The 24,190-nt window shown below is 37.9% G+C and overlaps 2 protein-coding genes across 2 annotated transcripts; one reads left to right on the top strand and one right to left on the bottom strand.

The window, feature by feature from the left end:
* Positions 1–2,023: 2,023 nt before the first annotated feature.
* Positions 2,024–11,433, top strand: LOC307160567 (uncharacterized protein; the record flags this gene model as incomplete). The annotated part of the gene is made up of 12 exons (XM_079874725.1): positions 2,024–2,184; positions 2,295–2,409; positions 3,282–3,399; positions 3,629–3,849; positions 4,113–4,253; positions 4,659–4,725; positions 5,774–6,000; positions 6,088–6,324; positions 8,407–8,733; positions 9,655–9,759; positions 9,835–9,926; positions 10,692–11,433. 12 exons carry the CDS (start codon positions 2,024–2,026, stop codon positions 10,762–10,764), a joined length of 1,884 nt encoding a protein of 627 aa, XP_079730851.1. The 3' UTR covers positions 10,765–11,433.
* A 126-nt stretch (positions 11,434–11,559) lies between these two features.
* Positions 11,560–23,582, bottom strand: dnaja2b (DnaJ heat shock protein family (Hsp40) member A2b). The gene is made up of 9 exons (XM_079873489.1): positions 23,422–23,582; positions 21,291–21,350; positions 20,973–21,202; positions 20,617–20,697; positions 14,250–14,383; positions 13,960–14,156; positions 13,044–13,188; positions 12,829–12,956; positions 11,560–11,847 (listed from the first exon to the last, which is right to left on the bottom strand). The coding sequence occupies exons 1-9, from the start codon at positions 23,497–23,499 to the stop codon at positions 11,659–11,661; spliced, it is 1,242 nt and encodes a 413-aa protein (XP_079729615.1). The 5' UTR covers positions 23,500–23,582; the 3' UTR covers positions 11,560–11,658.
* Positions 23,583–24,190: the final 608 nt, after the last annotated feature.

Genomic DNA, 24,190 nt, shown 5'->3' with positions numbered 1-24,190 from the left:
TCCTGTTGGAGCTGGAGTCACATTATCAAGATGAGAAGGAAGCAATCTGCACGCTCATGAACAGGTCATTCAGTTGTGTTCATTGGTTGATGAATTCTAATAGATGTATGTGATTGGCTAACAGCATCAGTAGTTCGAATACACCAGACAGAATACACCATAGAAGAAGGTTTAATGTTTTTGCCGGTTTTTGCCCACTATAGTGCCTCTACTGGCCACCCTGAGAATGCAACACAAACACAATGACAAGAAGCAGTGGGGCCTGATGGTATCGCACCAGCTACACTGAGGAGCTGTGCAGACCAGCTTACTCCCATACTCACTTACATTTTCAATTGGTCTATCATTTCTTCAATAGTACCCACTTGTTTTAAATCGGCTATGATTATTATTTAACATCACCTGCCTTAATGATTACAGGCCTGTTGCACTCACGTCTGTTGTTATGAAGGTGTTCGAGCGCTTAGTCTGTAGGAACGTATAGCGCATATTACACTGGATCATCATCAGTTTGCCTACAGGGCGAATAGGGGAGTGGATGATGCAGTGTCATTAGGCACACATTTTATTCTCCAACATCTTGAGTCTAAGAACACATATGTCCATGTCTTATTCCTTGATTTTAGTTCAGCTTTTAACACTATTATCCCGGTCAGACTGTATAACTCTCTTCTAGCCATAGGTCTTAATACTGTACTGTGTTAATGGATCTTGAATTTTTTGTCCTGCAGGAAACAATATGTTAAAATTAATAATCATGTGTCATCAACCAGGGTTCTTAACACTGGCGGCTGGCGCCCCACAAGGTTTTGTCCTGTCTCCTCTTTTATTTTGTCTTTATACTAATAACTGTACGTCCAAAATTCGCAGATGATACCACTGTAATAGGTCTTATCTCTGATGGGGATGAATCTAGTTATCGGGGTGAAGTAGAACAGCTGGTGAAGTGGTGTGAGGTCAATAACTTAATCCTCAGTACATCTAAAACTAAAGAGATGATAGTGGACTTTAGGAAGAAGTCAGTTCGGCACCTTCCCCTCTCCATCAATGATCAGGTTGTTGAGAGGGTCTCTTCCTTCCGTTTCTTGGGCACCACCATTCACCAGTCCCTCTCATAGGACCTGAATATCAGTCTCATTGTAAGCAAAGCCCATCAGAGACTTTATTTTCTCCCTCAGTTGAGGAAATTTGGGGTTAGCCAGAAAGGCATGACTCATTTCTACCGAGCCGTCATAGAAGGCGTGCTGACCTTCTCTATCCTGTCCTGGTACGGTAATGCGACCAGTCAGGGTAAGCAACAGCTAGAGAAAGTAGTGAGCAGAGCCTCCAAGATCATTGGCTGTAGTCTGCCTACCATAGCCTCACACTACGACTCCAGAATTATTAAGAAGGCGAGAAACATCACCACTGACCCCTATCACCCAGCACATCACTTGTTCACTCTACTGCCCTCGGGGAAGAGGTACAGAAGCATCATCGGTTTAACATCACGCTTCAGAGATAGTACCTATCCCCAAGCCATATGTTATTTAAACATGGTCTGAAGCTAGAACATTGAAGGCTTATGTTAAATTAAATTTATGAACTAGTTGGATGTTTTCCACCCCACCACTCACCCTTACGTACCCCAATCTTAACTCCTTATGCTTTATGAGTATTTGCCTTGTGCCTTTTGCACCAAGCACTTATGGACTGGTTCATAACCCGCTGACACATTTAATGTGCAATGTGTGTTGGTCATGTCTGTGTATTTGATGTTATTGGGGGGTAGATGTGAGGTATATGTGTGGAATGTGTTGTTGTGTCAGTGTATTGTTGTTAATTAAGTTGTATATGTGAGCATACCAAGACAAATTCCTATCAACTGTAATGTTGAAATGGCTAAATAAATGTTTAACTTGAACTTGAACTTGAAATTTGAGCATGCATAACTAGAAATGTTGACATTCACATACTGCCATAGTTAAGCATGACTTTTTAATGTCAATATCAATCTATTATATTAATGGTAATACCTATGCTAATGGTTGCACAATGTTGTGATGTGATTTATTGCTCCTGCAGAGTGGGACAGGAAGCTCTGCGTGTAATATATCTCAGTTTGTGCGTCGCTGTGCGGAGAGCTGAGAGAGAAGAACAGTCCTACACAGCACTGCTGGTCGCCAGACAGCACTGGGACAGATGGTGAGCGTGTTAAATATGGGATTTAAAACACTGACTGTATGCTGACTCGTACACAAATTTTTACTCCAAAGTGTGCAAGCTTGAATAAAAACTATCTCTGTGTGTTCTAGGCCTTATATGAGAGGCTCAGTCAGTCAGGAACTCTCTAGAATCTGGCTTCAGGAAAACGTGGATCCCACCGCTAAAAAACAGCAGGGCTGGAAAAAAGGAAATTGCGCACAGCAGGTACTGTAATACAAATCTTCCAAATTCCTGTTTATGAATTTGAAAGTTACGTTGTGTTATATGTTCAAGTTGGAATAAAATGAACTTGTTGGCCAATTTTTCTTGTTCACTTACTGACAAAGACAGAAAGACTTTTTAAAAATATAAATAAAATGTATTATCTTCATTTGCATTGAATGTGCAATTGTTATTTAATCACCACCAAAAGTTTGAGGTCCATTTGTGGGGTACAATTTTTAATGTTTTTGAAAAAGTCTCGTATGCTAACCAAGGCTGCATTTATTTGGTCAAAAATACAGTAAAAACAGTAATATTGTGAAAATTATTATTACAATTTAAAATGATATATACAAATAAAGCTGAATTTTCAGTCTTCAGTGTCACATGATCTTTCAGAAATAATTAATATGCTGATTTGCTGCTCAAGAAACATTTCTTACCATTGTGAATGTTGAAAAAAAAGTTTTACATTGTACATTTTTCTTCTGGATTCTTTGAAAAAAACAGCATTTTTTTTATTGAAATCTTTTGTAACATTTTAAATGTCTTTACTGACACTTTTGATCAATTTAATTCTCTCTTTCCCAAAAAAAACACTGACCCCAAACTTTTGAACGACATTTTGTCATTTTTGTGCTCCCACAGAGAATGATGGAAAAACATGGGAAAATAATTTGGTCTCTTCATAAGTTATTTGGTCTCCTCATTTGGTATCAGCTTTATCAACAGTACTACTGCTAAATACATACATTCATGTATGATTATCTCAAAAATACATTCATTCCAACATGACTTGAAGCCAGCAATATTTCTCTTATATGCTTGTGTTATGTGCAGTTTTATTGTAAGTTGTTTATTTTCTTACCCATCAGGCTGTGCTGCAGTTTTTGGTTCTGTGTCAGGAGCAGGAAAGGAAACAATTGTTGGAGATCTTGCACAGGGTTTCCCTGAGCGACCTCCAGGGGCTCCGAAACATCCAGGAAAACAACAGTTAATCATATACACATAAAAACACAAATATCACTATTAAAGGGAAAGTTCCCCCCAAAATTATTATTCTGTCATTATTTACTCACTCTCGTGTTGTTCCAAATCCAGATTTGCATTTAATTTTGGGGGGAACTCGCCATAATGACTAGTAATTTAGCATTAGAAGCACATCAGCAGTAAAATATGCCTTCTCTGGTTTTCATTAAAAGTGTATATTTGTGTGTTTAAGATGTGGTCCACGGAAACGCAGTGGATCCGAGTTGTGTGTTGAGCCTGCAGCAGATTAAAGCTGCTCTACAGGAAGCACATGGTTCTTATACTGGACCCTTCGCCCCAGGGTGTTCTCGGATAGATGTCTCATGGGTGGAATGTGCCATTCATTTGCTGACTAAGCTGACACAAGCACATGAAGATGAGGCCTGGACTGTTTTATACTCTCTGCCAGATTTGGTGAATCTCTCATGCTATGTTCTGAATAGCATACTATCATTATTTCTGCAGTATTTAGTATGTATGCTTAGCACTGTCTGTGAAATTTCAGTATGCATGGAAAACACCCACTATGTTTGCTAAAATGTGCAAATCCCAGGCATCACACAATGCAGTGCACTCAAATGGACAATTTTCAGTGTGATAAATGAGATTTAAACCACAATTTTTGACGTCTCTATCTTTTTAATAGCTTGTTTGATCCAGTCTCTTTCCTTTCTCAGGACCCCGAGGGTCTTTGGACTTTGCTTCACAAATATGAGAGTGAACTGCATGGACCCAGTTTCTACAACCTGCATGAAGTTTTGCAGTCACGTGTGCCAGCACACACCAGCAGAGGCACCAACACAGTGAACGCTGAAACCGTAATGACAAATGACTTCCACACTTAGACATCACCAATCACATATCATGCTTTCCTGATGCCAAAATCATCTATGTATTGGATCTAGAGCAAGGCCTCTTTTGCTTTTAACAGATGATACCTAGAACCTAAGCAATGTTCTGAAGAGCCTACACTTTATAGTGGAAAAGGGATCTTTAGATTTTTAAAATGTCCTTCACACTAAGAAAAATGGTTCTTTTTTTTATATCCACAGAACCAGTACAACTCAAGAACCCTTTACTTTTAGAACTTGATACTTAGAATAGTCTTTGCTCAACCTAAAGTACTTGAAGAAACCACTGAAGAACCTTCACTTGAAGAGATGAACTAGATTTTTAATTGAAGGGAATACAAGGTGAGTAACTGTTTCCTGTGTCTCTGTTAGGAGAGAGAGAGGACTGAACAGGAGCATGAAGAGCTGTCAGATGGTGAAAAACAAGAACTCTGCACTGGTAATTGACAAACATTCATATGCCACATCCATAATATAATGCCTTACAGATGAAGTTTTACACAGGGGTACGAGAAAGTGTACACTAGCGTTCAAGATTTGTTAATGTTTTTGAAAGAAGTCTCTTATGCTCACTAAGGCTACTTTTATTTGATAAAATAATTATTAAAAACATTACTGAAATTGAAAATAAGTGTTTTCTATTTGAATATATTTCAAATGTAATTTATTCCTGTGATGGCAGAGTTGAATTTCAGTCTTCAGTGTCACGTGATCCTTCAGAAATGCTGATTTGCTGCTCATGAAAAATGTTTCTTGTTATTATCAATGTTGAAAACAGTTGTGATGCTTAAGATTTTTGTGGAAACCATGTTTATGTTTTTTTTTTTTTTCAGGATTCTATGATGAATAGAAAGTTCAAAAGAGCAGCATTTATCTGAAATATAAATCTTTTGTGACATCATACATTTTTTTAATGTCACTTTTGATCAATTTAATGCATCCTCGCTGAATAAAAGTATTATTTCCTTAAAGGTGCATTAAGCAAGTCTCTGAGTTTTTGCAGAACTATGCCCCCTCTGGCGGCAAGCGAAACTGCAACCAGAGGTGTGCACGCTCACGGACAAAAGTTTTCTTTTTTTTATCTTACGTGGAGTTTGCGTTGGTGTTTGAAATGAACTATAAGCAGGTCTCTTACAATCCATCTTCTACGGAGAATGCCGGCGAATACACAAACCTGCCAGGCATAGCTATGTGAGCGTGCCGTGAACGCGCATGACGTCACGCCCAGTCTAAAATTCCGGCCCGAATCCCTCTTATTTATTTTACTTTACAGGATTATAGAGACAATCTCAGTGATCAGAGAAGGGCTCATTCAGCCCATCAGGCAATTGTTTAAGCATGTATGGGTTAGAAAACGGGTATTTTTAACATGAAAAGTTGCTTAATGCACCTTTAAAAAAAAAATTTGATGGTAGTGTATAAATTAAAATTGCATTAACTTGTTGAGATACAGGCTAGGCATTTATTCTGTATTTCTGTGTTTGAAGGATGTGGCATGGTTTTAGATCCAGAAGATACTCCATATTTAGAGATTGTGTGTGTCAAAGAGCCAAGAAATGAAGTGAGCATGATGGAGACGAGAGACGGTGACAGAAAAAGAGAAGAAGGAGACATTAAGAGCAAAGGAGACCATGAGGAGATTTCAGTGGAGAAACAAAACTCTCTGATCACACTGGCCTGGAGCAAACCAACCCACGGAGAGAATCACATTCAGGTACATATGCAAAACACACGTGCACTCTTTCTGTGTTAAACCACCTCAAACTGTTCGTTTATACATAGAAAGGTTTGATTTCTACAGGAAGTGACCTTGACTCAACAGAAAGAAGAGGCCGTCTCTATTACTGTGCAGGAGGATGGAGATAATAACACACACGTCCCTGACACAAATCCACATGATGTGAGCATTTACACACACCAGGAGAACATAAGCTCTGTCTCACTGCAGCGAAGTGCACAGTATGAAGAAACGCATTCAGAGAGTGAGAAAGGAGAGACACAGACACTGATCCAACAAGACCATTCAGGCTTCATCACAGTAAGAGTGTCACTTCAAATTACTTTTGAACCGTAACGTGTTCCTCTGTGTCAGTAGCTGTATTACTTTTTGTATATATAATACGTAAAATTAGGAATAGATCTGGGTTCTCAGTCTTTTTTGTTTGTTAGATGAAAACCTGTGATATAAAATATCTACTTGAAGTGCCCTAGATTGTAATAATGCACACAATTTTCAAAAGATATGAATATCACATCTTAACATTTTTGCAGGTTACTCCTTTGTGAGTTAGTATTTTATTATTAAAATGTAATGAAACATTTTTAAGTATTTATTTTGTCTTTATCTAGTTAAGTTAATTTAAGTTTAGTTTAGTTTAGTGGTAACACTTTACAATAAAGTTCATTAGTTAACATCATTTAACTACCTTAGTTAACATGAACTAAGAGTGAACAGTACTTCTACAGCATTTAATAATCTTAGTTAATATTAATTTCAACGTTTACTAATACATTATTAAAATCAAAGGTTGTATTTGTTAACGTTAGTTAATGCACTGTGAACTAACATGTAGAAACAATGAACAGCTGTATTTTTATTAACTAACATTAACAAATATTAATAAATACTGTAACAAATGTTTTGCTCATTGTTAGTTCATGTTAGTTAATACATTAACTAATGTTAACTAAAGGGGACATATCATGCTAAATCCACTTTTTTAGCCCTTAAATGCATTTTGTTGTATATTTGGAGTGTTTATAAGTACAGAAAAGTTTAAATTATTCTCTTCAGGTGCTTCGTTGATATCTTTATATTCTATTTTGGTCATATTTTCAACCTGTTCCGATTTTTCTGTTCTCTATGACGTTTTTTGAACTATTACGTCACAGTATTTGCAGCGGAACTGCCAAATAAGGACATCGACTTCCAGCCCAACACTTCGAGCAATCCGCCATTTTTATTTCTCGCTGCAATTTTGTAGTCCAAGCTAAAGGATGCAGAAGATACGAGAGGGTAAGTTAAAATGTTCGGTTGTTGGATGTAGTAACCCACACGCTTCATTACACCGTCTAATGTAGATGAACTGCCGCGCATGTGACAGGGCGCATGTTTAACTGAAAGAACGAGCAGAGAGAGAGAGACCCGGTCGCGCACGCGCACTCTCTCTCTTCGGAGCCAGGCGAAAGTGTAAACAAGACTTCACCGTCTCCAAACTAGACGCTGTCTTGCTCTCTCTCCCTCGCACATATTAATTAAAATAAATCGACACGGTGGTAAAAGGTCGGAAGACCAAAGTTTCATGTGTAAATACAGTAACACACCATTGCGATACATCCATATGAAGACGTTGTTCTGCAGGTTCGTCGTCTTCATTTTCATCTCGCTCCGGCTCCGACTCTGGCTCGAACATGTAAGGCTGGCTGGACAAGTCTTCCGTTGTTGACATTTTGTTAATAACGTGTGAATAAAAAGTTTCTGTGCCGCTAGATAATCGTATCTCTGCTATCAAACTACAAAAATGGCCGAACGGGGTGGAGTTGAACCGAGTGTCACCTCTGCATCCTGGAGAGGGGGCGGGATATGAAGTGTCTCAATTGTATTTAAAGAGACCGCACCAAAACGAGTTGCTCTCAGACGCACATCAGAAAAGGGGTAGAAAAGGGGCCTGTGGAGCTATAATAATGAGGAATTCAGACCCAAGCATTGCAGTTCCGCTTTATATAGACTACAAATGTATGATTTATATGTAAAAAGGAATGATTTAAAAGCATGATATGTCTCCTTTAATTAATGAACCTTATTGTAAAGTGTTCCCAGTTTAGTTTTTCACACAATCTCAGAAACCCCCCTAGGGTTTCTTAAAACCTAAAATTAACTTAAAAGTTAATGCATGTTGAAAATAATACTAATAACAATAATAATTTTCAATTTTATAGTGTATTTCTCAAACCCAAGAATTAAAGCTGGAACTGAAACAAAACAAACAAGGCTACAGTCAATATCCAGTGTTTTTCTCAGAATGTTTTTCTATCACTTTGTCTTTGAAATCTGAAATCTCAAGGAATCTTTATTTCACAATAATTATACAACAAATATCACATGCTTTTTTTTTTTCAGGCTGGGCAGCAACAGGAGGATATAAGAGATGGAGAGTTCACACGGCAACCTCTCGGGGACACCCATCAGCCCGTCTCTCCTTCACAGCTGCTACAAAACACTGACACGCCACCAGCAAGTGTCCATTTCCCAGGCGCTGAACCCACGCAAACATTGGAGACCCTTGAGATGGAGGTCTCACTTCAGGAGCAGAGGAACCAGGAGATCTGTGAGAGAGCGGGTGAGGAGCAGCAGTTACAGCGGGAGGCCACCATGCGCTGCCTTGTGGACATCCAGAGGAGAGCAGAGCGACGCTGGCAACGGGACAGAGACAGACAACTACTCAGAGTGAGCAAACTCACCATCTGCCATCTACATAATAATATTGGAATACTTCACAATATTTATGGAAGCTTATTTCTGCCACACAACAACAACAAAAATCATGCTTTTGGTAGATTATACTTGACATGAAAAGTTTACATGAGAAACTGATCACAAATGATGAGACATGGTGAAATTATGACATGACATAATTATGAGATAGAAAAGCCAGAATTATGAGATACTAAGTCATAGTTATGAGATAAAGTGAAAATTATGAAATCATAATGGTTAAATTTTTTTTACAAAAAGTTGAAATGAAGACAAAAAGTATTTTAAGACTTTTTATTTGAATTTTGACTGTGTCATTATTATTACTTTATCTTATATTTTTGACTGGTCATAATATGTCATAATCCCGTTTCACAGACAAGGTTTAAACCTAGTCCCTAAAATGCATGTTTGAATTGTTTTAACTGAAAGCAACTTGCACTGTCTGTTATATCTTAAAATATGTCAGTGCCATTGTTTAGTCTCAAGATGCACACCAGTAATGTTTTTTTTTTTTCTAAGGCTCGTTTATAAAGGTACTTAAATGTCCTAATTGAACTAAGGCCTAATCCTGGATTATTCTAAGCCCTGTCTGTCTGTGAAACAAGGCCTTTATGTCATAATTAGGATTGACCAAAGAATGGCATAAATTGGCTTCATTTAATGTTTTATTTGTGGAATATTTAGTTAAAAAGGCCATATCCTATGCTTTTTGAATTCATAACCCATTTTACTTTCATAATATGAAGTTTTTGGGTGAAACAGGATATTCACTGCCAAATGCGCACAGTAAGACCAGGAATGCAAATTAAATATGTAAACAGGGTCACTTTTGATTTAATGAAGTTTATAGTTGACTATTGAATTGCAAGTATATTGTTTTGATCTGTTGAGGTTCAAGAGCGACTGGCCATCGTCCAGAGTCGGAAGGCAGATGAAGATCTGTTGGGCCTGACGCAGGAAGACACACTCAGGCATCTGACCGACACACTACGACAGGTACACACAAATTCATGTGCATTCTTTCACACACCACTGTGTGGACATGATGTAAATGTTGATTGAATGTTCTAGGAGGATGAGCTACAGCAGAAAACTTTAGTAAGAGAGAAACTCCAGCAGATGAGGAGAGAACGCTCATGCATTCTCCAGACCAGACGAGAGAGGTAACGTATGCGCACACATGCTAGGCTAGCTCATTCTGACAGTGATCATTAGGTATTTTATGTCATCTAAAGAACTAATTAAATTAAAATGATTGTATCATTCACTCTTGTTCCTGATCTCCTAAGTCTTATGGACCAACACATAAAAAATAATGCTTTGGTAAATCATAATTATGACATTAAAATAGTTACATTGTAGCCTACTTACTCAAATAAGTAATTTTAATTAACTATGTGTGCTTACTATAGACTGATGGTAAGGGTTAGGGTTTGTTTACTTATAATTATCCATAATTTACTGTTATTACTATAGTAAGTACATGTAGTAACATGTAACTACTGTGCGCCACCTTAAAATAAAGTGTTACCAAAATTATAATATAAAAAGTCCAAATTATGACATACTAAGTAATATTTGTGATATGAAATGTCGAAATTATGACATAGAAAGTCCTAATTATGACATAAGTCCAAAATTACGATATATGTATTAAAAGTTGAAAGTGATACTTTCAATGACATAATTATATGGAAGCTTGTTTCTGCCACAGAATAAAAAAAATACAAAAGGTTCATGCAATTCTGATTTTTTCTCTCCTCAAAATTACATTTTACATTGGCTTCCACACAAAACAGCCTATGGCGATTCAAAAAGAGCAGCATCAGAAATATGCTAGTTTTTTCCATTTGTGGAGAAAGAAAATCAAGAGGTTCTCACTAGCAGAAAATGAAAGTTGTACTAATCTATTTGTTTCGGTTTTATAGAAATACAGCAGGATTTAAAGAGCTTCTTGCGCCCACAGCTCAACGTATGACCGAAACCGAAGAAGGACACTAGTGCATACTCAAACCCATTTCCACAAACGTACAGAACACACAGTAAAACATTCATCAACTTTATTGATGTAGGAGCACAAAAGTAACTCTGTTTAAACGATAGCAACTTTTGCTCAAGGTTCAAACACTTTCCTAATTGCCAATGATAAATGCCACCCTCTATAAGTTTATATTAGTGCTTACAATGCATGCACACACATTGGCTGTTGATCTTTTAAGAAGACTGTTGTGTTTCTTTGGCAAATAATAAATTGCATGACTCTTAACTTTATCATAGACAGTGAGCACATTAAAACACTTTTGAGTTTGGTTTGCTTTGTTTTGTATTCATCTCAGTGTGACGCCCACATGCATATTATCCTGTCCTGCCATTGAATAGAAACCAGCACTTCCTCTGAATTAATAGTACAAGATGACTGACAATGCCTGAATACCTTGACAATGCAAGTATATAATGAGACACGTTTGAACATTTTATTGAACTCCAGAAAACTGCACAATGCCTCAGTCTTTTAAAACAAACTTGTGCGTGCGTGCGTGTTAATTATAACTTAAACAACACAGTCTGCTTCCCCACAGACATTGCGTTTTATATATTCAGAGAGCATATATACTGTGAAAGTCTACAATGGAAATGAAAGTAGTGAATAAATTATTTTGCTTTGCCTCTAGTTATGCTTGTCTTTTCTTTTAAAACGGCGCATGAATGAATTTATTTGTAGGTTTGCATGTGAGATTGCAGTAAATAATGCAAGTGTAAGTGTATGTCTATGTGTACTGCAAGTGTGTGTGTTCGGTTCACTATATGATTAAACGTGGAGGGTGAGGATGAAATCTGTCCGACAAAAGGGAATCTAAACACTTCCCCAAACAAAACTTGCAAAGAATTGTGGGACTACTGGTGGGCGCACTGCACCCCCGGACCATGCGGACCCCCTTCTTCGTCAGAGCTGTCGTTGTAAGCTTCACGGCGGTGACTGCCTGCTGATCCCTGACTGAGGTCAAAATCCTGCAGATCCACTTCCTCCGCATCCGCTGAGATGACGGGAACCTCTGTACGTGACGGCAACAGATCTTCCAACTCCTGTATGAACAGACACACATGAAATAAGGTACATCAGTGAGTGGACCTGACGAGATGGAGCTATTCGTCTTCAGTCAAAGTCTGCAAGACCTGGTAAGAGACTTTAGAACGCATTTTAAAGGCCCACTGAATTGCCTTTGAACGCGCAGCTTTGTATGATGTGGTGATGTAATTCCACTGAAACAGGAAGCTAAGGCGGGACATATTAAATGGCTCCTCCCCTTTTTCAAAAAGCCAATAGCGTTTGGTTTACCTCACAGACTCATGGAAGCAAATCCGAGCACTGTTGGTAGAGGTATGAATAAATTCTAGCCATTTCATTTTTGACCAACGTACAGTTGGAAAACGGAATAAAACTTGAGCAACCGAAAACACATCTCCAACCCATATTCCTCCGTGACATGTCAACGGTCGCTTTGGCCAGGTGCTTTACGCTTTACATTCTAGTGAGCATTTGATTGGACAGAAGATTTGATGAGAAGCTGAAGTCAGCGGTGATGTCATAAAAATCCGCGATCCATTTTAGCGGAACTGAGAGACTAAGTTTTGAATGCTTGTATTTCCTAAATGCGAATTTTGTCATTATTTTGGAACACACCAGCTTATTCATAACCTTAAGGCTAGCATATTAATAAAAGCAAAAAAAAAAAAAAAACACTTAAATTTTGATTTCATAGGCACGCTTCAGATGCAAAGAATGTTCTAAAAGGACTATTAAGATAAAAACTAAAAAATTTACCTAATATGTGTGTACTTTTGAAAACCAGTGTTATTTATATACTATTATAGTATTTAATGAATATTTTGATTTATTTTTATATTTTCAGTGTAATTGTGTTATTTCATTTAAAATGTTCTTTTTACGCTTAAGTTGAATTTTGATTTATTTATTATTTGTATTTTATTTTAGCTTTATTTCAATAAATGATTTAAAAAAAAAAATAGTTTTAGTCAACAACATCAACACTGCTGGAAACTCACCGTTAGTTTCTCTGTGCTGATCCAGCCGTTCTCAGGAAACTGCACGTCAAACTTGATGAACAGATCTCCTTTCTCAAAAGGGTTTCTGTACTGAGGCATTCCTTCCCCCCGGACGACCCTTATAGAACCTGACAAAGGACACAAGGACAATTCCTAGAAAATATTCTATAAAAACAAGAACAAAACATTGAACCCCCAAAAAGACCTGTGCTCACCTGGCTCAATGACTTTGCCAGGGGGATATTTGATGACGAGATGCCGTCCATCAAGGTGCGTGAGCATGAACTGAAATCCACAGAGTGCCTCCACCAGGCCAATCTTGTGGCAAATGTGCAGATCGTTTCCATCACGACGGAACTCCTGCATACAAAGACATCATACTGAAGGTTTTGTTCTTTAAAAGTAGTGGAAAATGCAATTACTTACATTTTAATGTTATATTTCTATAATGTAAATATTCTCATTCTGCAAAACAGCACATCCTAATAGCCAGAAAGTGATGCATACATGTAAATTAAACAATGTGTACAATCATTTATCAAAACAATATTCATGCTTCAGCATCAAATTTAAGTTGAAATTAATCCTAACCAAAATTTTAAATCATGTATGCAGCACAAGTAATGTTGTTTTTTATGAGCAGTCATTTTACCAGGGTACTGAAAAAAGATATAAATGTTATTTAGTAATTCTCAGCCTGTTGTTTGGTAACTTAATGACTTTTATTGTAACCTATATATTATATATAACCTACAGAATACATTCATAGACTCCAGTGTGCACATTTATCTAAGGAAGAGCATTGAAAAAGTTCTTAATTACTGTAACCATTAGCCGACAATCCAAATAGTTTTTATTCATCCATCTCTGACATTATATATATACCGGTAGTTATTTTTTTTTAATTATTATTATTATTCATGTATGTGTATCTGTTTCTCTTGTGTATATCAGTTTTATATTTGTTTTCAGTTATGTCCTCCACACTGAATTCACTCAATGAAAATTGGTCAGTGTTAATGCTGGTAACTTTGTTCGTAAGAAAAGCACAATAAAGTATTGGTCAAAAAAAAAAAATTGTTATTTAGAGTCCAACTATTATCTCTATTCTGCTCTTTGTGTGTGTTTTACCTCATGATCTTTCTCCTGCATCACCAGTATAATGTCTCCAGGCTCTGTGTTGGGCGACTGGTCCGCCTCTCCGGTGAATGTGATCTTCTGTCCATGTTTCATTCCTTTATCCACGTGCACCTCCAAGACCTTCACCTCTTTACTCACCTTACGGCCGTCACACTCTTTACAGCGGTCTTTCTCATGGATCACCTCCCCTACAAACACAACCAAGTTAAAATGTTGAATTTAGACCATCACAAATCATGTTCACTGCATATAAACAATGAAAAGTAGTACTGAATTCTCACCCTCTCCATTGCAGTCAGTGCACACAGACTGCATCTGCTGTACCATACCAGGAGCCAACTGTCTGATCATGATCCGCATGCCACGGCCCCTACACGTGGCGCACTTCTGCACTGCCCCCGTTTTACCCCCTTGACTGATGAAGAAGAAGAGTTAAGGGGGGTATAGCTACTTCTCACTCCAATGATAAAACCACTGAGAGACTAAGACAGGGACTTTATGCACTTGTAACGCAAAAATAAAACATCGGTGAAGAAAAATAACTTTTACTAGCTTTTCTTTTTTGCACAGACTGATGTTTCTTGATGGTACAAAGTTTAGTGGTTAACAAAGAATACATCGTCCCTGCTCACCCCCCTCTCCATCTCAATCAGTGAACAGGTGACTAATATTCACATTCCTACCCCCCACCATGATCACGTCACAATCAAAAACATGAACTCTTTCATGTCTACTACATTCCAGCCCCTAATTATCAAATAATGATTCCATTTTCATTAGAGACATGAATTTTTATAATTAATGCATTAACAACATCATATAATGTCCATTTCTTCTTCCAAAAAAGGAAAAATCTTGAAAAAAAGTCAAGCCAAAAAAGTTTTCATACTCATACTCAAAGTATTCTTTCCAGTTAATCTCTGTCAAGCTCATAGGCCAATGTCAAAATCAAAAAATGTCAGGTAAAAAGTTATCCATATTCTGCTTCTTGCAGAAGACAGACCTTGGTTATCGGCCTGTCCAGACAGCTGCTTTTAGTCTTAATTTGCACATGACGCACAAATCCTTTTCTGTCTGGAAAAGTTTGAATTATGCGTCCCATAAACCAAGAGTTTCAAGGTGCTGTGTTATCCACTATAAGCACTATGTCTCCTGATTTAAAGTTGCGTTTGACTCTTGACCATTTCTGACGTTCTTGAAGCTGCGGTAAGTAATCCTGAACCCATCTCTTCCAGAACAAATCTGACATGTACTGGACTTGTTTCCATCATTTACAAGCATAAACATCATCCTTTTTGAATTCTCCTGGTGGTGAAGATGGTGAAGTCCTCAAAAGCAACAGGTGGTTTGGTGTTAATGCTTCCAAGTCACTGGAGTCTGTGGATGCTAAGGTAATTGGACGACCATTTATAATAGCTTCCACGTAATTTGGACAACATGATTACGACCAGCATGTCCTACCTCCTTGTGTATGTGTCTCAGGAGTATATCTGAGATGTGAGTATTCTTGGCCAAAATGACAGGATGTTTGGATTCTTCAGCTATTGATGCCCCACTCAATCGTCCACCAACCTGAATGTGTCACTGAATGTGGCTCAGTTGTCTCAGGCAAGTCTCAGTTCTGACTAAAAGACAAGAGCAGATTCTTAAATTTCAAAATCCAAGCCAATACTTTCTTTAAACGGAACCAAGAAGAAAACGTGAAAGCACATCATCCTCTTCTTTGAGCTGTACAAAGTTAACCTCAATGCTTTTCTTGACCTCAGGGTCATCCACTTCAAGCTTCTTAAGTTCATTAAGATTAGCAGGCCACTTACTTTCATTAAGAAGAAGAAAGGCAGGACCTGATGTCCATGTCTTGTTCTTAAGAAACACGTTGACAGTTGATCCTCTGGAAGCAACATCAGCTGGATTGCTTGCTGTGTCTACATATCTCCACTGTGAAGCTTGAGAGGCCTTGAGGATTTCTGTCACTCGATTGGCTACAAATATTTGAAATCGTGAGGTCTCATTCTTGATGTACTTGAGAACAGAAGCACTGTCGACCAAAAGACGGAATCTTGAAGCTGCAGATGCAGTTCTTTCTTCCATAACACATCCATTCGGCTTGCCATGGTAGCAGCAATGAGCTCCACACGAGGGATGGTAACAGACTTAATTGGTGCTACTCTTGATTTTCCCATGATAAAAGCATTAAGTACTTGAGAATGCATGTTGTGTAAAAGCAAGTATGTCACAGTTCCATATCCATCCTGGCTCGCATCAAATAAATTATGTAACTGTGCATTTGTGATGTCACCAAAGTTGAGAGGTTTTAAACATCTGGCAAGCACAACTTTCCAGATGGTGAAGTTATTGCAGCCATGTGGTCCATTTTTTAACAACCAATTCAGGCAAGACATCATCCCATCCTGAATCTCCTTTGCAGATATCTTGCAAGATTTTTTTTGCAGACAACACTACAGGCCTCACAATTCCCAATGGATCATAGATGGAACTAATCATGGATAGGATTCCTCTTCTGGTCAGAGGTCTGTCTTTGATTACAATCTTGAACTTGAATACGTCAGACTGAATGCACCACTGCACTCCCAACACTCTCTCTCAACTGATGGAGAATCCCAATCCATGCTCAAGTCTTTCACTGTCTTTGCTCTTTCATCCACCGGTATTACGTCTAGCACTTGACGCCTGTTGCTCATCCATTTTGTGAGCCTAAATCCACCTTTGGCGCATATGGATACAAGCTCCTGGTACAAGGTTATCGCTTGTTCAACTGAAGTGACTGAAACCAAACAATCATCAACATAAAAGGAATGTAACATTTTATCCACTGTTTCCCTGTTGAACTGCTCTTTATGATCTTGTCCACATTTCCTAAGTGCAAAGTTTGCGATGTACCCACATCCTAAAGTCAACTGGATCTTGACTTAAGTCCCCATCGGGCCACCAAAGAAACCTTAACAAATCAACAACATCAGCTGGTACTCTTACTCAAATGGAACATTGATTCTACATCTGCCATGATCACCACTGGTTCTTTTCTGAATCTTATCATCACTCCAATGAGTGAGCTGGTTAAGGTCTGGTCCTTGCAAGAGTTGAGCATTAAGTGATGTTCGCTGAAAACTTGTTCCACAATCAAATACCACACAGATTTTTTTCTTAGTGGGATGGTAGACACCATGATGTGGGATGTACCAGATCTTTCCATCACTACGTGTTATATCCTCTGCTGGTACTCGCTCTACATAACCTTTGGAGACCATATCCTTCATAAAGGCTTTACAGTCAGCAAAAAAAACCTGAATCTTTTTGAAGTCTCCTCTTTAGATGCAAAGCACATTGTTCCACAATTTTACGATTGTTTGGCATTTGAACTCTCTTTCTCAGAGGTAAACCAATCTCATAATGCCCATCAACAAGTTTGACAGAATGTGTCACCATTTCCATGAATTTTTGATCTTCTTTTGAATAGCCAGTTTGTTCATCTTGGCTACATCCTGGGAAGTCCATTTTAAACTGCTGTTGCCATATGTCTTCCAAATTCACAACTGAAATTCTGTTGACGGTGACTTCTAGCTGAGCACAATCCATTTAGTTCTCACTGTCTCCAGTGAGTGGGCCATTCACAGTCCATCCCAAAATGTTGCATATGTTCCATCATTAACGCTGTGGATTACCTCCAATGGTTCCAATGCTTTAGGAACATTTGTCCCTATCAGGAGCTCAATCCCTGCCTAAATCTCAGGTAATGAACACTCTTTAAATGGGACCATCTTTGAAGATCTCTTACTCTAGGTATATTCCCTTTATGAACAGGCATACTTTCCTGTGTATAGACTCGATGTAATTCACAAAGGTTGTGGCCATTCAAGCCAGCTACCTCCAGTCCAGATAGAACATGACTACTACAACCTTTTCTTGCCCCATAGTTCATAGAAGTATCCGCACTTTGGTTCCTGTGAGGTTGAGTCTTCTCATTAAACTCTCCGTACAAAACACAGCGGTGTTCCCTTGATCTAAAAATGCATAAGTAGTGACAATTTTGCTGCCTTTCTTGGCCTTGATCTGTACAGGCACAATCGGGAGTTTACAATCATGATCACCAGCCCCAGTAAGACCACTAGATACTAAGACAACATCCACTGCCATTTTTTTATTTCTTCTCAGTTATATCGTATATATACTTTTACTTTGGGAAAGATATGCAGCAAAGTGGGATGTCTAAGACCACAAACATCTCAACAAAGACGTTTTTAGCACTCTTTGCTGATGTGCCCAATACACAAACACCCAAAACAAATTCCACTTTCTCTCAAGAAGCCAATCTTCTCTTTGTGGGATTGTTTTCTCACCTGAGGACACATACCCAATGTGTGTGCACCTCTACAGCAGAAACATTCTTTCCTATCATAGCCAACCTTTTTCTTGTTGTATTTTCGGATGCGCTTTCTTTGCTTGCAGCGACCACCGTGGTAGCAAAGCTGGTTCCTTTTATTCCAGGCCGAAGTTGTGGTACATCCTGTATGTTTCCAAATACCGTGTCTGTTACAACTTTGACTCGATGTTCTAAAAAGTGAACAATATCAATGAAGGAAACTCTGCGTTTGTGTCTTTCTTGTAGTTCACAAGCCTCTGTTCTCCATTTTATCCCGGAGTCTGTTAGGCAGTTTCTTTATAATTATCATCATATTGGCAGGCATGTCCAAATCATACATATATTGCACTTCCTCCATGACATTACCGCAGCCTCTAAGAAAAAGACTGTTTTCTTGCAAAGCATTCACATCTTCAGCTTTAATTTGAGGCCATGACAAAGCTTTATTCATTTCGATGCAACTTTCTGTTCATTGCCAAAATGTTCCTGCAACAAAGTTTTGCCTGTAATGTATCCCCCTTTGTGGATCATTAATGCTGCCAACTCAGCCTCTGCTTTAAGACGTACAGAATCGTGACATAAGGGTATTGATACACCCCTACTAAGCATGGTTGTGTTTCCCGTAGAATGACTTGACTCACTGCTTAACTACCATAGTATGATGCATCGTTGAAGAAATCAACCAGCTAGTCACAACTGTTTCCCGAAACCGCACTGTCGCAAAATTGTCGTTCAAACACATTGGTTAATGATGTCATGCAGGTAGTGGAGTAAAAACTTATATTAATGAATCGAATTAATGCTAGATTTTTTACTATAAATTACGGACATGGCATCTGAGGACCAATTCCCATTTTTCTGTTATTTTGCTTTATTTTCAGAATAAATATAGGCTCGTTCTTACGTACTAGAGCACATACGCACTCTTCAAAAAACAGCGCTTTAAATCTCTTGACAAACTGAAAGACGTAAATGACATTTGTATGTATTCAAAATAAAAGATATGATTGTACTGAATGTCTGCTTGCTTATTTTGCTCAAGATAAGGACTTAAAGGTCCCGTTCTTCGTGATCCCATGTTTCAAACTTTAGTTAGTGTGTAATGTTGTTGTTAGAGTATAAATAATATCTGTAAAATTATAAAGCTCAAAGTTCAATGCCAAGCGAGATATTTTATTTAACAGAAGTCGCCTACATCGAACAGCCCGTTTGGACTACATCCCTCTACTTCCTTCTTTAATGACGTCACTAGAACCGTTTCTTGACTAACCTCCGCCCACAGGAATACTCCCTCAACTCTACCGAAATTCGTTTATGTACTTGCGCACTTCTAATAACTTACTGTATTTACTCAGCTCTTACGGTGATTTTCTGAAGTAAAACTGACGCTTCATCTTTTGTGTGATGTACAATAAACTTTATTAAACTCATCAGTATATGTTTGATCATCATTCAGACAGCAGACTTGTAGGCTATTAATAAATAATGGATACATAGCCTACAAGCAGATGACAAATACGTTATAATAACCGTAATTAAACTACTAAACTATACCTGTATCACCTCTATACAGCACTCTGACTCTGTAGGAATTATTGTCCGACTCGAAATGAACACTGTTACTGAGAGTTTCTGATATTATCATCATTCCGTGAGATGAATTTGTCCTGAGAGACTGAGCGCGAGCTCATGAAGCTCCGCCCCCTGTGTCGTCCAGCAGCAGCTTATTTGCATTTAAAGGGCACACACTGAAACAGCGCGTTTTTCTGAGCCCCAAAAAATGACAATTTAAACATGCTGTAAAAAATGATCTGTTGGGTATTTTGAGCTGAAACTTCACATACACACTCTGGGGACATCATAGACTTATTTTACATCTTGTGAAAAGGGGCATAATACGGGACCTTTAAGTCCACACCTCATACAAACTAGAAATTATGCTGTCATTCCAACCACACATCTTTGCGATGCTGTTTGTGAATGTTCATTGGAACTATTGTTTCGGGAAACACTGACTTGTTGAACTATGCTAATAACTACGGAACTTGCGGCCATAGTTGGCTAACGATGCTTTCGGCAAACGCACCCCAGAAAGTTACTGACAGACTCAGAAGAGAGGTGCAGCTGCAATGTGAAAAATAATTTGTTTTTTAACATTCAAGCATGAAAACCTATTCTAGTAGACACCCAAAACAAATACATATAGGTCCTCTTTCATTTTTATAATCCTTAAAGATGTTGCATAAAATCCAGCTTAAAACACTCACCCACTGCATGCACTGCAGAGTACGTTCTTGCTTAGCTGTAGTTTGGTTGTTTTTCCATTGTACAGATCTTCCAAAGACACTCTATTAGGTATTTAAAAAAAAAAAAATTGTTTCAAAATTTAAAGAACTTTTCTTTTATTACAATTTAAATTTTAACTCACCACTTTACTTTTCTTTGGAATAATGTGCACAGATAAATCATGCACAAAAACATTTAAAAAATCAATTTTGATTTCATGCTGACTTAAAAATAGGTCATGCAGAGAATAATTTTCCATTTTTAACTACTTTATTTTTCGACTTCTCAGGTTCTCCAGAAAAAAAAAAGCAGAGGTTTTGTTTTCATATTCACTCACTTCAGTGGATGTATCATGTCCTCTCCTCTCCGTCGGCCACCATTCCGGTTCCTGGTGCTCTGGCCGCCCATAAAGCCGAACAGACCTCCACCAAAGATGTGAGAGAAGATGTCCTCCATTCCGGCTCCACCACCGCCACCCTCACGCAAGCCCTGTTCTCCATACCGGTCATACAAGTCCTTCTTCTCCGGGTTAGTAAGTACCTCATATGCAAAACTAATCTCCTTAAACTAACACAAATATATTGAATTAACAAAAAGGTCAAATTATTATTATTTCATTAATGGCTTTCAGAACTTCCATAGAATGAGAACTCACCTTGTCACCTGCATTGGGGTTTTTATCAGGGTGGTACTCTTTTGCTAGTTTCCGGTATGCCTGAAAATCACAAAACCTCACTAATTAGTGTTGATGTACTAAATAGTACCATTACTAATTCCCATAATCAGAGTTGTTTGAAACTTATATGTTCAGTCTGATAAATATTAATTTCTCATAGATTTACATTGAAAGAGGGACCAGCGCCATAGAAGCTAGAATATCAAAGAAATTTAAAGTTAACTCAAATCAAAAAGTTTATCAAGTAACCACCTAGCAACCACCCAGTTCACCTTAGCTACAACATAATGAAATGGCAAACACCCTAGCACGTTGGAACAAATGTTTTAATTTATTATTATTTTCTAATTCTTTTTTAAATAGTACTTATAATTAAGTAAGTAATTAAATGAAAATGTACAAACACATTTAAACATTTTAAATAGTCCTGCAGTTTGACAAATGAATTTTTAGAAATTCAAAAAAGATTCCATGTAGTCTCTCAATTAATCTGAGGCCACGAAACAACATGTAAATAGTTAAGAATAATCATAAACTATTTTCTAATCAGTGTTACTATGTACTATGTCACACTGCATAATATTTCATCAACATCCTTTCCAATTGGCTATCGATCTGTTATTATTTAAGGAATAGTTCACCCAAAAATAAAAATTCTGTCATTAATTAGGCTACTCACCCTCATGTTGTTCCAAACCCGGAAGACTTTCGATCATCTTCAGAACACAAATGAAGATCTTTTTGATGAAATCTGAGAGCTTTCTGTCCCTCCATGGACAGCTACGCAACTACCAATTTGATGCTTCAAAAAATTCATAAAGAGATCGCAAAACGAATCCATATGAATCGAGCGGTTTAGTCCTAAATTTTCTGAAGAGACATGATTGCTTTAAATGATGAACAGATTGAATTTAGGCTTTTATTCACATATAAACATTCATCAACTCGCACATCAGTTTGGGTAAACGGAAGCCCAAGCATGTTCGCTTGACATGCGAGAACCAATGAGGTTCATTCTCGTGTGAGAGGTTTGTTCTCGCGTGTCAAGCAGGTTCGGTTGAGCTTCTGTTTATGTTCGCTGATCATGTTTATATGTGAATAAAAGACTAAATTAAATCTGTTCATTAGTCTCTTCAGAAAATTTTGACTAAACCACTCAATTCATATGGATTCGTTTTACGATCTCTTTATGAACTTGGTAGTTGCATAGACTGTCAATGAAGGGACAGAAAATATCTTCATTTGTATTCCAAAGTTGGAACAACTTGAGGGTAATTAATGAGAGAATTTGGTTGAACTAACCCTTTAAACTGATGCTATTTGTCATGAAAACCCATTGAAAAATTGAGTATGGAGGTGAAGATCCCAATTTCCTCCACATTTGACAGTTCAAAACAAGCTGATTTCAAAACCATGCATGAACAGGACTATTTTGCACGACGCACATTCCATGGATTGTGCATTTTCGTGGACCTAGTGACTTTGAATCCGCATTACTAGTTATTTCATGTATCTACTGTGTCATAAATCCACATATCTGGCCTTATTTTTGGTCTTGCTGTGCTCTCTGAAATCCTTTGTGGACACAATCTAACAACAACAAAAAGCCAGCATAACACGCAGGCAACTTGGGGATGAAGGCCAGAGCCCGTTCACCTTCTAACAAAGGACTGAAAACAAACATGACGATTCATATTTTAAAAATACCTAAAACAAGGCATTCACGTTGCATTAACCATCTCGAACTCATTGCATATCAGATACCAGCTCAGGTTCGACACAGCAGCTGGTAAGCTAAGCATCTCCTTCCACTGTAAAGCTTTTGAACTGCAAGAAGCACCTTCATCTGTCTGCAGCACCTGGCTGATGCTCACACAGCATAAGCACACTTACAGCAATACACATAGTAAACAAACTATATATCTGAACGTATACATTTCAAACCCTTCCCCAAATTATTTCCAGATCCAAAAAAAAAGGCCACACTGGAGGATCTCAACAACCTGCAAAACACACCAGTGGCTGCTCCCCCAACATGCAGCATCCCACGTCACGCGCATCTTTGGCTTTGTTATTGTGCGATGCGCGGGGCGGAAAGGTCTGTCTCTACCTTTTTAAGCTCGTTTTCGGTGGCTGACGGAGATACTCCGAGGATGTCGTAGAGTTTAGTGTCTACGACGTTCGCCATGTCTGCAGACCAGAGCAGCAGCTGCGCGAGGAGGAGCGGAGAGAGAGAAAAGCCGGCTGCGTGACGTCACGTGCGCGCCGCCGCGTCAATGACTCCTGCTCGTGCATGAGCACAGTGCGCGCGCTCGCTTGCTCTCCTGCGCCACAGTGTGATTGATAAACAATCTGTTTACTTTACTACGATCTATTCTACATTTCATTTATTTGTGTTATTTGCTTTTATAGTGTCATATTATGCCTCTCCCTAAAACCTCAAATAAAGTTTTGATTAGACATCTGTACTGCATGCTCTAGCATCTGTTTTTAAATGTCTATTTTGTCTTTAGAATATCATAAATTCAATAATTAATTACTAATAAAAAATCATATTTTGTGCTAATATTTTAATATACTGGCCATGTACAATGTGTTCAGGTACACCCCCATTTTTTTTTTTTTTTACAAAAAGTAAAAAATAATATATATATTTTTTTAAAGTTACAATCACTGCATAATATACTAATATACTATAAAGTTTAAATATTATATTCAGTTGTGAGTATTTCCTTCCTAAAAACTGGTGGGGAAAAAAGTATTTTATACTAGATTTTTGACCTACATTTATATTTATATGATATACAACTTTGTATATTGTCATAAATAATAAAGAAAATATTTCCTCCATTTACTAATAAAAGCAATATTTCACTCTT

This window comes from Squalius cephalus, assembly GCF_949319135.1.
Source record: "Squalius cephalus genome assembly, chromosome: 6".
NCBI lineage: Eukaryota > Metazoa > Chordata > Actinopteri > Cypriniformes > Leuciscidae > Squalius > Squalius cephalus.
The sequence above is the reverse complement of the archived record's forward strand: the minus strand, read 5'-3'. Positions and strand labels throughout refer to the sequence as shown.